The sequence below is a fragment of the Mycteria americana genome, chromosome 1 (assembly GCF_035582795.1).
Source record: "Mycteria americana isolate JAX WOST 10 ecotype Jacksonville Zoo and Gardens chromosome 1, USCA_MyAme_1.0, whole genome shotgun sequence".
NCBI lineage: Eukaryota > Metazoa > Chordata > Aves > Ciconiiformes > Ciconiidae > Mycteria > Mycteria americana.
Genome location: NC_134365.1, coordinates 221,366,332 through 221,378,997, shown reverse-complemented (window position 1 = coordinate 221,378,997; position 12,666 = coordinate 221,366,332). Strand labels below are relative to the sequence as shown.

Here is a 12,666-nt window from a genome sequence, read left to right as displayed (position 1 = left end):
TTGGAAAGCCACCGGCCACGCAGTCACCCCTGGAGAAGCCACCTCGCCTCCAGATACGTTGCTGCTGTTCTTGCTGCTCCCCAAATCCTGCACGAAGTGGTCCAGCTCTGGCTGCCAGCCCTGCTCTGCCTGTCTGTGGGGCTCAGCTTTCTGCGCTCCAGGACCCTCATGGAGAAGCTGGGCAGCACTGGATCCTCTCTGAGCAGCCGGGTCTACTCAGCAGCGCTGCTTCCCATGGCCAGAATAACCCAGGGCCACCAGTTCACCATGGAGATGGGTTCCTGCAGCCTCCTTGGGGGTCTAAGGCCAGATTTTGCATGGTTTTTTACCCATTTCTCCTGCTCCACCTTCACAGCTCGTACTTCCAGGGGTGCTTAGAGCAAGACACCTTATTAGCACAAGAAATACAGGCTTTAACACAGTGCTGAACACCTTCATGCCCACATTCCCCGCCTCAGGCAGGCTTGGACGGAGGTCCTAGACCTTGCAGGAGCCCTGGGCTTCTCCTTTGCAAATGGCTTCGTCTCTACACCACGGGCTCCCTCTCTTCCCCCCATCTCCTTCAGCTTCCTCGCACCACTGGCTGCGGAGAGACTGTCATTGCCTGCGATGCCTTTGGCACCAGGTGACCAGAGATCTCCTCCATCAACCAAGTTATTCATTTTCCTCCATTAATTCAAGCTTGGCATTGGGCTTTCCAGGGTGTGAGATCTTTGTGGCCAACGCCAACCCACTTGAGAGTGGCACCAAGCCACCAGCCTGCCAACAACTCCAAGGTGGCCCCAAACCCCTAATCCTGGTCACATCAGCCACGTTCCCCATTTGGCTCAGAGAGGAAAGCAGTCAAGGAGAATTTCTGCAGCAAAAACTCTTCTTTCCATCCATCTCTTCTTTCTGTCTGTCTCTAGCCCTGCCTCAGGAGCCAAACACATCCCTCTGTACCAAACCATCTCTGTAGGTGCCTGTTCCTGGAGCTGGATATGAGAGAGGGAAATCTCCTTTGTAATAAGAAACCTGTTTTAATAACAGTTTAAATCATCATCATTGTTATTTTCTCTTTAAGTTCCTGGGAGCAAGAAGTCAACATGCATTTCTGCACCCGCATGGGCGGGACACGTCTTTCGGGAAGAAGGTGGCAATCACCAAAGCACGGCGAGCAAATGCAGGCGAGTCCTCACCCCACCTTGACTCTCCCGTACGGGAATATCTGTGATCCTCAAAGAGCACAGCCCTGTGCACAGAGCAGGAGACAGAGCTGGGTCGTCTACAGGCATTGTCACAGGTCTACTTGTTTACAAGCTTTAAAAATAATTTTACCGCTCGGTGCCCTCCCCTGTGAATTGCAAGCATGATTCTGCTGAAGGACCAAGTCACTACAGGGGAATGTAGGCGCCCGTAACCCAGGGCTGCTCTGCACATCATCCGGCACCCACCGTCTACAGAAAGTACAAGCAGTGCCGTTGCTGTTGCATTTCAGGGCTAACCAGAGCAATCCTGACATGACCACACATCTTCAAGACAAACCACAAAGCTGGTTTTTAGAGAAGGCAGCAACATGCCTCGTGGATTACAGCATCTGATGTGTCAGAGCAACCCAAAGCCCGGGATGGTCCACGCTGCCCACCCCTCCTCTGAGCGACGGCTCAGCACCCCTGCAGCCTCTGTGTAGGTCTGGGCCGGGGATGTCCCACGCTGTGGTTGGAGGACCCGCATTTTTTCCCCATTGTACTGTCCCCCATCCATTATCTGCACGCTGGCAGCTCCATGCCTCCATGCAGTGCAGGTCCACACCAGCCAGGTTCAACTCACCCAACGGTCCCCAGCGTACCATCTAACCCAGCTTCCCTTGTTGCACCGCTCCACTCATTTCCAGCTCCCTGCAAATTTTGCTAGCAATGACCTTCTATTTCTTCCTATGCCTCAATAAAGATATTAAAGGGTTTTGAGTAAACAGCAGGCTCCTTCCAGCTCCCACCAGGAACAGCCAGTACCTCCTGTTCCAGCTCTTCCCTTGCACAGGGCAGACTTGAAAAGTCCATTGCGTGCATACATCTGTGGGCAAGTTAGGAAACTGCTTAGAAAAATGGGGACACGAAGCCCAGGCCAATTAAGTTATTTTGCGTCTCCTCTGCAACAGCTGAATTCAAGACTGTAGATCCTGGCCCTGCATCAGGGCTAAAACTTATGGGAAAGTTCAGCCATGTCCTAAGTGCAGACCCAGGAAATAAAGGCCAGCCTTGTCAGGAGCAAGGTGCTGTGTTACATCTCTGTTGAGTCTCATAAAGAATGCATTCACCCTTTGGCAAAAACCGAGGCTCTTTATCTTCGTCTGCAAAGGAATCCGGCTGACAGTTCAATACTGCCAACATCAATCCATCTGCAATCATGAATCAGGCTCCAAAAACCATGGGATTGGCTTGCAAATAATAAACTTGGGTCCTTTATATTTGCCTTCTGGTTCCTGAGCCTTTAGGTCAAACTTGCTTCATGTTTTCTGGGCAATCGAGAAGACGAGACTACCTTTTTTTTTTTTTTTTTTTTTTCGAATGAAAACTGAGCTTCTCCTACAAACTACTGAATAAACAGCGTGGGCTCCAATAACATCCCCCGCCACGCAAGCCTCGTGGCAGGATCGTGAGCTGGCCAGACCGCAGGCCGGAGGAGCTGGCTGCACACCATACCTTTCCCTGGAAGTTTGCAGCCCAGCATCCCTGACGTTTGAGCCGGCGCATATCCGTGGGCTGGGAGAAACGCACATTGAGGGCTGCCAGCTGCAGGCGACGGAGCTGGAAACCTGCAGGACTGTGAACTGTTGCAAGCCGGACCAAAGAAATCCGGCTGCAGGAGCGAGCCCTGCCCCGGAGACGGAGGAGCTGCTGTCTCACTTGACATCGGGCTGCAAAAAACACATAGCCTGATGTGGTTTCTTCTGCTCAGGCGTGAAGGCTGCCCATCCTGAGGAATGCAGGAGTAAATCCTGATTGCCAGTCATCCCGCAGTGAAAACCACAGTCCCCGTTCAAGCCCCACAGCCACCCCACCCCACCGACCCTCAGCCAGCTACACAATCCAAGCTGGCACCAACTTCCTTTCATCAAGCAGGGAAACTCACCTCCCACGAGTGGATTCTGCTTTTTAAACACAGGCTGTGGCACGAGACCCTGAGCAAAAGTGTCACAGCCTCAGGGGAACTGTGGCCAGCAGGAGGGCGGATGCGCTGGCACCCGAATTTGGGGTTGCCCAAAGCAGAGGCGAGATTCCTGTTGTAACTCCATAGTCTTCCTCCATCTCTGTTGATGACTAGTGACCATGTCCTTTATTTTTGGCATGCATTCAAGGAGGAGTCGATGCATCCCGCATCAGCATGCCAGAGGCCCAAGCTAGAGTCAGCGGAGATGGAGCCCTCCCATCCCAGTGAGAGGGACAAGAAATGGGATGGCGCATCTCCACCATACTCCACAGGGTACGGCTAAATCAAGCAAAATCCAAATTTTCTTCATACCACAACTTCACAAAACTCCCTTCCTATACCTGGAGCCTCGTGGGTTTCCTCTTCTCGTCTGGGGATTTGAAAGCTGGTTCATGCCACTTCTGCAGGGAGACACAAGCTCACCGTACTTTCCCGGCTCCCAGCTCCAGCCCAGCCTCCCAGGAGGACAAGAGTCGTATCTTCAAAGCTCCCCAAGAGCAGAAGACATGCCACCAATGCTGGCAGCCCAGCCTGAGCCTTGCTGCAGAGTTCAAACAGGGCTGAGGCACAGCCCCGACTGATCCCCTCCACCTGCTTTCCCACACCACCTTGTTTCGGTGGGCTTTATCCCTCCCTCCCACTGCCCTCCTCAAGGAGGGGTCTTCTCACTTTTGTCACTTCTACATTGCACTGCCGTTGTGCTCTCTCTGCAGCAGGATGAGGTCCTGCAAAGTCCTGCTTGCAGAGCATCACTCACAAGCTGGATACCCTGGAAATCCTTCCTATCAGCCCTTTTCCTATTTGCCTCTCTTTTTGGCCTTTCCAGCAGACAGCAGCTGTGAATTCTCCTCCAAATCCAAGAGTAGCCACCACAGAGAAGTTGGTCTCCTCCACCTCTCAAAGCCTTGAGCCCACGCATGGGTTGGGCAGGAGTGTAAGACTCCTACTCCTGGCCCATCCTGCTCGACAGCCCTCCTCCCTGTAGGCAGAGAAGCCACCAGGAGGTAGAGAGGGACATTTGGATAATTGGGGCTGATGGCTTGGGTGGCTCTCTTCCCCACTGGTCCCTCAGGGCACCGTGCAGAGATGGACAGCTGGATGGGGAGGCAAAACAGCGCTTTCTGAGCTGCAGAGTCAATCTTGCCTCCCTGGACGATGCCCCAGGAGCTCCTCTCACCACTGGCTCTGCAGCTCCGATCAGAGTGGGAAGAGGAGAGCTGGCGAGGATCCTTCGGGATGAACCTTGGCCTGTTTTTATGCTGTTCCTTCTCATGCATTAAACCAGCGGTGGAGTAATCTGTAATTCACAGCAGTGAAACCACAGGAGAGGAGCTACCTCCTTCCCATGACTGACGGTGTAACTCTTGAACTCCTTGGTGGGCTCGTTGCAGCCACCTCTGCAGCTGGTCTCCTGTGCCGCCTTGACCCAGGGCCTGGCTTTGGTTCAGTGATGGCAGGAGATGTGCCTCCAAGCTAGAAGTCTGCACTGAGCGTCTCCTGGAGCTGCAAGGAGACACCTTGCCTGCAAGCAACCAGCACCTCCTTGTGATGTGGCAGCTTGGGGAAGCTGCCTCCGACTGCAATTCTAATACAGACATCACTTCACCCAGCATCTGATTTCCTGCTCCCATCCTGATGAGTGATTAACGTTGGCGAGAGCTCCTCCTGAAGGTCTCTCGAAGGCAACTGTGTCCGGGGAACATTCAAGCAGAGCGCTCACTGTGGAGCAGTCCCGGAGACTGCTCTGCCCAACGGACCATGCGTGAAACTCAGCCTCACTCGGGAGCTTCATCACGTCTCATACCACACCTCGAGCTACAAAGATTGTCTACAGAGGACATCACCCTACCTCTCCTGACTCACGCTCAGGGGAAAGGAAGGAGCAGCCTTTACATCTATCACCCTACAGCAATCTAATGACCTGCAGGACTTGTGCTGGAGGCAACATAATTTGTTACAGCACCTTGAATGCAAAGCTTGTTCCCAAGGGCTTTGTGGAGTTGCAACAGGATCCAGTCAAACCCTGCGAGAGCACGTGCCAACATCTGAGAACGTCTGTTCCCCACGCAAATTGCCGTAACTACTGCAGGCAGCAGTTGTTTTAGCATGAGTCTGAGTGCTGGAGGACTTTCAAGAGCTCTAAAGCTGCACCTTTGGGGGTTTAAGGCAGTCAATGACTGATGAGGCTTAAAAAGATAATTTACCAATGGAATCACATAGTCCAAGCTGGAATGGGAAATCCGGTAATTTTTTTAGCGTCTGAGTGTGTTGCCAAGCACAAGACCAACGCACGGTAAATAGTCTATACACAGCGATATAGAGGGGACAGTAAGAGATTCCTCTCCAGGGATGGAGATCAGCAACCAAATAAGACAGAGGGGTGAAGAGAGGCTGGGCAAAGCAAGGGGGAAGGACAGAGGAAAAATGGTGGAGCACAGTGCCCTGGGCCTGTCCATATCTCCTGTCTCTGCTGCAACACATCCCCACCTGCACCCCATGGCAAGTGTCTGGCCAGGGCCGGCATCATCGCTGGGAGGGCCACAAAGAGAAACGGCGGTGGCAAAACCCTGCCAGCTCCTCGAGAGAGGTGAGAAGCAGAGGAATGTTCCCCGGCAGGCTGGGCAAGGCAGAGGTTTTGGCTCGGGGTGGCGGAATGTGAGGCTGGAGCCTTGCACGGGCTTAGGATACCCTCTGCAGGCCAGCGCTGAGCTCCGCACGTCCTGAATCGTAGAATCACAGAAGGTTTGGGTTGGAAAGGACCTCCAAAAATCATCTAGTCCAACCCCCCTGCCATGAGCAGGGACATCTTCCGCTAGATCAGGTCACTCAAAGCCCTGTCCAACCTCACCTTGAAGACTTCCAATGATGGGGCACCCACAACTTCTCTGGGCAAGCTGTGCCAGTGTCTCACCCCCCTCGTCGTAAAACATTTCTTCCTTACGTCCGATCTAAACCTACCCTCCTTCAGTTTAAAGCCGTTGGCCCTTGCAGGGGGTTGGGTGGGAAAACAAGCTGGACACACAGAAACCAAGTTCTGTCCAGGGTGGGCTGGATGTGCAGGAGTAATTTGGCAGAGTATCTGGCAGAGATCCCTTTCCAAATCCGCTGTCACTAGGACCTCTGCAGAGAGCTAAAGCTCTGCACAGCAGCTTGTCCCACAAGTGGCTTTGGTGGGGAACTGTCTCTTCTTCCCGTGGTCTCTGTCACTCTTCAAGGGATCCCCAGCTCCCAGGCCCCAGCTCCCAGGTCAGGCTGATCCCAGGGAGCGGGCAGCTTTGGGGGTGGCCAGGGCATCCGTGGGAATAACACGTTCCATCTGACTATCTAGCAGCAGCATCTACAGGACAGGCACCCGAGGTGCTGGACTAAGTCCAGACTCGGCACCAAACCACTGCCTCCTTCATGTCATCATTTGTCTTACTAAAGTTACTATAATTTTTTTGTTCCCTGGAAATTAGCTTTTTTGTTGACTGGCATTTTGTGGATCCCCACAACCATGAGGATCGATGCACCGATATCCTTTTAGTCATTCAACAGCTAAACTAGAGACAACTAAAGACAGAAGCGTGGGTGAGATAGCAAGTAAATGATAACCCCTAGCAAGTTCCTGGCACACGTTTACGGGCTGTTTCTTGGGCACGGATCTTCCCTTCCTCTCTCCAACCACGGGTCTTTCAAGGAGGCCCACAGGCATAGGGCTTCACCTCCATCTCTGCAGACACATTTTCTCTGCTGCCTACCCAATGTCTACAGTAGCTGAGAGCCTTTATCAGCAAGGGACCTGACACTAAAATATGGTGAAGAGACAGATTTTTTTAGTGCCCCAGTAAATAGATGAAAAGCAGAAGAGAAGCACAAGAGATTTCCATAGCAACCAGTGCAGAGGCTCTGCCTCCTCTGATTTTCTCTGATTCACCTTCCCTGCACACAGATAATCCAGGGGTGCCGGTATGATCACTGACCCCGCTGGAAAGGGATGGCCTTAAAGGAGGGTGCAGTGAGCACGTGATGGAGCCAGGCAGACAGAAATCCCCTGCACCGGCTCCTTCGCCAGAGGAAACACCAAGTTCCGCTGGAGGGGGATTCTGAACCTAAGGCTTGGTTAAAAATGCCAACAAGAAAAAAAAAATCAGTTCTTCAAGCTGATTCAAGCCCCTGAATGTCGAAACCTGCAAAGCCAAGTCATCCTTGCAGAGCCCTGAGTACAATTGCCATTGAGGTGACATCCAGCCCAAGCACTATTAACATCCGCGTTTCAGACAATACACAGAAAGGTGAGAGAGCTGTTTGATTTTATTTTAAAGTCACACACAGACTCGATGCACCTTTGGTCTTCCCAGGAAAAAAAAAAAACAAAAAACAAAAACAAAAAACCATAAGGTCACCCTGGCCAAGCTGAGGGCTAAGAAAGTTCTTGCACACCTGAAGATGAACCTGGTAGGAAGGAGTGTCCTGGGGGAAGCTGATGAACCAGCTGGGCTGGAGAGCACAGAGAGTGGAGGGGCAGCAACCAGGGGCATCAAAGCAGAACCATGGCTGGGGCAGCCCTGCGAGAAGAAACTTCTGAGCCATGTTGGCATTTGAGATTTCTTCCTCTACTTATCATAGAGATACACAATAGAAAAAAATACTTGTTCAGACAGGATGGCAGGTAGGGGGAGACATCCCAGCAGGACCGGACAAATCACAGGCTTAAATTTCAAGATGAGAAATTCATGTAAAAGAGTGAGAAACTAAAAGATTGGGACTGATCATTTGGGAAGGCTTCAAGGTCCCCAGTGCTGGAGATCTTTGAGAAGAGGCTGAACATATCTGTCAGCGATGACATACACAGAGCTGATCTCACCTTGGACCAAAGCGTAGGAGCAATCTGGATTGCCATATCCAGCCCTCTGACTGAAGGCTGCCGTGCAGCAGAGGTTTAGTTCTGATGGTCAACAGGGCACCCACACCATGTGCCACACTGGGACACGAAACATCTCACAACATCCCACCTAACGAACAGATTAACACACCAGGGGAGTGTGTCTCAGCTCAAAGACCTCTCCTGCACCTACAACCCTGAAGCAGCAGGGAGTTTGGGTAAAAATCAGTCCAGCACCCCTGGTTGTCTGGGACTGGGGTGAAATTCCCTTAAACACATCTGCTGCTGGTTGTTAAGGGCGCTAGGCTTTGGAAAGCAGGATGTGCAAACCCAAGGCATAGCTGCTCTCTGCTCTGTCCTGCTCAGCACACAGCTTTGCAAGAAAAAATAACTTCCCAAGCAGATGCCCCCAAAACATGCACATGAGCTGATGGTTCGGTAGCATTTACTGATACCTCATGTACGTCCCATCCAAACCCTCTGCCCTGCTCCTTCACGATGGCTTCCTGAAGCCTTTGAACGTCCCTGTGTGAGCGGGTGTCTCTCCCACTAGCATTGTCTCAGCAACGTAGAGGTTCCTGGAGGCTCTGCTACCCTTGATCCAAAACCTGAGCGCTCTGCTCAGCTGCAGATAAATAAACTCCAACTACATGGCAGAGATGAGGAACTGCTGGAGGTATCAGAAGGATGGAGAGGCACCAGAGAGATCTGGTGGCCACAGTGACCTAAAACCAAGAGAGAACAAATCTCCTGAAAAAATCCCTAAACCTCTATTATACCCATCTTCCCCTCATTCCCAAGGCTCATGAGAACAGTCAAACCCATTGCAGGCGACTGACAAAGCCCAGATTGTCCCATGTCCCCCTTCCCTAGGCTGGCAGAATAAAGAGCCTCTCCTGCTTCCCATGTGAGCCCTAACACCCCAACCACAGCTGGTGTAGGAAAGAGCAAACTCACTCCAGGAGAAGTTTCAGGGCAATGTGACCAGGATGGTTTATTCCCCTCTTCCTTCCCTGCTACCTCATCTCCCAGGACGACAGGATGTTACCAAGTCTCCTGTGTGCTCGGCACTGCACAAATATTGAAGCAGGGGTCCAGGATCAGCTTAAGCAGAGAGACAAGACGCCTTCCTGACCCAGCGCACGTGATAACCTGGAAAGCAGACGAGCTGGTGAGATGGCCAGGCCTCCTGCCTGCACGGCTGCTGTGCATCTCCCACTCCTCACATTTAACATCCCATCAAGCCGTGGCCCAACCTCACAAGCCTGCACGCAGCCTCGCTCATGCCAGGCCATCTTGGAGGCCTGCTGGTGGGCTTTCCAAGCAGATATCCCTCTCAGACTCATGACAAGGAGCCCAGATTTTGAAGCAATGTAGGTGTCTGGAGAGGGAGATAGGCACCTAGTGGGATTTTGACAGCACGGAGGCGGTGGCAGCAAGGTCCCCAGCATGGCCACCCTCGCTTGCCCACCCGCTCCCACCCCTTTCCGGGGTGCCACATTGTTTGTGGTACGTGTCACAGCAATTTGTGGCTCCACAGACAGAGCCTGTAGCTGCTAACAAATTAAATAGTCCTTACCCAAGCTAAAGCCACACTACTAAGTGCTTTCTTCCTTCCCAAATAGGGTGGCCGCATCTAAACTACTTTTGAAGAACAACCTGTGGCCCCAGTAACCCCAAAATCATGGCTGGGATTGGGCTGGGTTAGGATGGGGGTAGCTGTTTGAGGCCAAAACCGTGCCAAGGATCTTCCTAACAATTTACTGGGGACACTTTGGGATGTAACACAAACCCCTTCCCTGGGATCTGGACCCACCCCCCAACTTCAATTCAGGGAGCAGTTGCACCGAGGTAGCTCCTAGTCTAGACTCCTCCGTTACCAGCAGGAGGAAGGGATGCAGGTTAACGGTACCAGCAGGGACACCAGGCCAAGAATTACGGAAGATTTATGTCCGACAACAGAAAAACAGCTTTCTGGTGACAGGGATAGGCTCAGCCAGTCACCCCAGGGGAGGTGGGTTGCCAGCACTGGAGATCTTTAAGAACAGGATGAACAAGCATTGCTCAGGAGTGACTCAGGCTGAGTTGATCCCGCTGCAGGGAAAGGGGGTGACTGAATAACCCCTTGGGAACCTTGCCAGCCCAATTATCCACAAGTCCTGCACCCCCTTGGGCAATGCCGGGACGTGATATCACACAGATCTGAAACTCCACATAGTATTTGCCTTTAATAACCAGACGGTCAGCTTAGTCCCCTGTCACCAGCAACATGGCAGGGAGGTTTGCATTCCCCCAATTCCTGAAGAAAACACGTGCATCTGGATGCCATAGCTCCTCTCCTCATCCCTTCCCTTCTGGAAAAAGTGTCCCTCTGCAACCCCTGCCTGGATGAGGAAGGGGAAAAGGGGAGCCACCACGAAACAGATCCCAGGAATCTGCTCCTAAGGTAGCCGATAACCCCACAGGGATAAAGCTGGGGTTCACCATACACACCGAGCTCACCCCAGACAGCACCCCTTGCTCATGCCCACGCCTCGCTGTTTTGCTTATTTTCAAAGCCTGTTTGCCTTGCTGTTCGCTGCCTCCTTTTCCCTGATCGCCCCCTCTCTGGATGCACATCCCCTCTATGCCAGCTCTGTTTTGCAACCTCTTTCCCACACCCTACTTTCCCCCAAAAACCCCCATGATTATTAAATGTGATTTTGCATCTCTTCCTCCGAGGCTCCCCCATAGGATGCGGCACCTCCCAGGAGGAAAATAGTTCAAAGCCTTTCTCTCTCAGTAAAAGCCGTTGGTTAAATCGTCAGTCTGTTCCATGAGCATTGAAGCTCTCCTCCTCGTTTGCTAATCACTTAACGCTGCAGGCCAAATGCTGTCAGTCTTCCTTCAGAAATGACCGTTCCTCATATTAAACCTCTGAGGAGTATTTGTTAAATGTTGTTAATGAAAATAATCAACTCTGCATTGCTAAACCTTCAAACACTGCCAGCAGTGGATGTACAGCAGTGCCGTCCCTGCAGCTGCAAGGCTTCAGACTGCGCCGTAGGTAGGAGCGCAGCTTCGTAAGATTCTTAGCCCAGTTTCTTAGCTTAGGCTAAGGAAGCCTTGCAGGTCTAACCACTTGTTAATCAGCTGGCCCCTTCCCTGACGGAAAGATAGAAATCTCAAAAATATTCTGTGCAAATAGGAGCCGAGTATCGAAAAGAAAGGCAAATTAGTGCCCTGCACTAAATTGGGTACAGTAGGAGACGATAGAGAATCCACAAGGAGCAGGGCTTCAGAGGCTCTGTGTGGAAGTGCACCACTGAAATGATGCGATTTACTCAACCCCCCCACCCCTCACCTCCCAGCAGCTCACACCCTAAATTAGGCAAGAGTAGGACCTGCCCCATCACCCCTTTTACCCCTCCTCAGCGAGTTATTTAGCAGATGTGGAAGACTTGTGATTAATTTTAAGCCCCTGTTTCAAGCAGCAATAGAAAACAATGGGTTGGGGATCACCTGAAATTTTTGGGACATGGGTGCGGGGCTGGGAGGATGGGGTTAGCCTGAGGCTGCAAGTTGGGGATTTGGGTTCCTCCAAACCCCATGGCCGTGGAACTGAACACTGCGGTCACGGAGCAAAAACACCAATTGAATACCTACAAGCAGATATTACCCAGAAAGGGTTAAACTAAAGGGTTGGTGTGGTACTGGCCCCTGTGCTCTGCCAGTTTATAACCTGTTAATCTCATCTGTGGAGCTTCTGGAGCTTTACAGCCAGCCGGAGAGCCGAACGGGTGTCCTCCACGGCTTGGCCTGTTGAGGTCCGAGTCAAGCCGTGCTTGACAAGCGCCGAGGCGTCCAAAAAGGAGCATGCGCTGTGGCTATAAGGAAGAAAAGCTGTTAAGTAACAGGAAATCAAGATAAAAAAGGATTGTTAGTACATGGGGATTTTGTGGTGTCTTTAAAGACCCAGCACTCGATATTGTAGGAAGAGGGGCAAAGGGGGAGCAGGAGGCTGGAGGGCTGTGTCATGCCCCACAGACACGCTCTGGGGCTGCTGAGAGCCCCCATCCAAGAGGGAGGGTCTTAAACCCTTTGCGAAACCACAGGCATTTGAAGCAGCTCCACAAAACTCAGGCCAGCAGGAACAATCTGAGATTACGCCCTTCACAGAAGCATCCGGCAAGCCTGAAATAAAAGATATCCCCCCCACAGCCAACTATGGAGGGTCTTCCCTATGGCGGGGCACAGCCTAGAGAACAGCAGTTCGCTGAAGGAGCACTGAGCCGCCACGCCCTACGCCCTCCCCGGGGCAGTGGAGGGGGCACAGGCCTCCTTCAGGGACAGTGCCCCTCCACAGGGAGTCCCTCTCCCGCCACGCAGCCCCTCACAGCAGGCCCGGGCGCCGTGAGGGGAGCCCCTGCCCGCCGCGCTCCCACCGCCGGGACTCGCCTCACGGCTACTGAGGGAACGGGGAGGCGGCCCCTCCTTATATAGCCGGGCGTGGTCGCTCATGAATATTCAACGAGAAGGCGCGGCCAATGCGGAGGCGGGGCTGCCGAGTAGTGACGCGTCGCTGCGCTCATGAATATGAAGCGAGGGGGGCGTGCCGCCTTATGAATTATGTG

At 52.5% G+C, this 12,666-nt stretch overlaps 1 protein-coding gene and 1 long non-coding RNA gene across 2 annotated transcripts in view; both read right to left on the bottom strand.

Moving 5' to 3' along the window:
* Positions 1–2,847, bottom strand: part of CHRDL2 (chordin like 2) — a 32,057-nt gene extending 29,210 nt beyond the window's left edge. The window contains exon 1 of the mRNA XM_075491347.1: positions 1,992–2,847. Coding sequence (XP_075347462.1) covers positions 1,992–2,048 — 57 coding nt within the window. The 5' untranslated portion in view covers positions 2,049–2,847. The remainder of the gene's footprint in view (positions 1–1,991) is intronic.
* Positions 2,848–7,564: 4,717 nt separating this feature from the next.
* Positions 7,565–12,477, bottom strand: LOC142404460 (uncharacterized). Its single transcript, XR_012773868.1, has 3 exons — positions 11,775–12,477; positions 9,011–9,205; positions 7,565–8,778 (listed from the first exon to the last, which is right to left on the bottom strand). It is a non-coding gene; the product is annotated as an uncharacterized LOC142404460 (long non-coding RNA).
* Between the last annotated feature and the right edge of the window lie 189 nt (positions 12,478–12,666).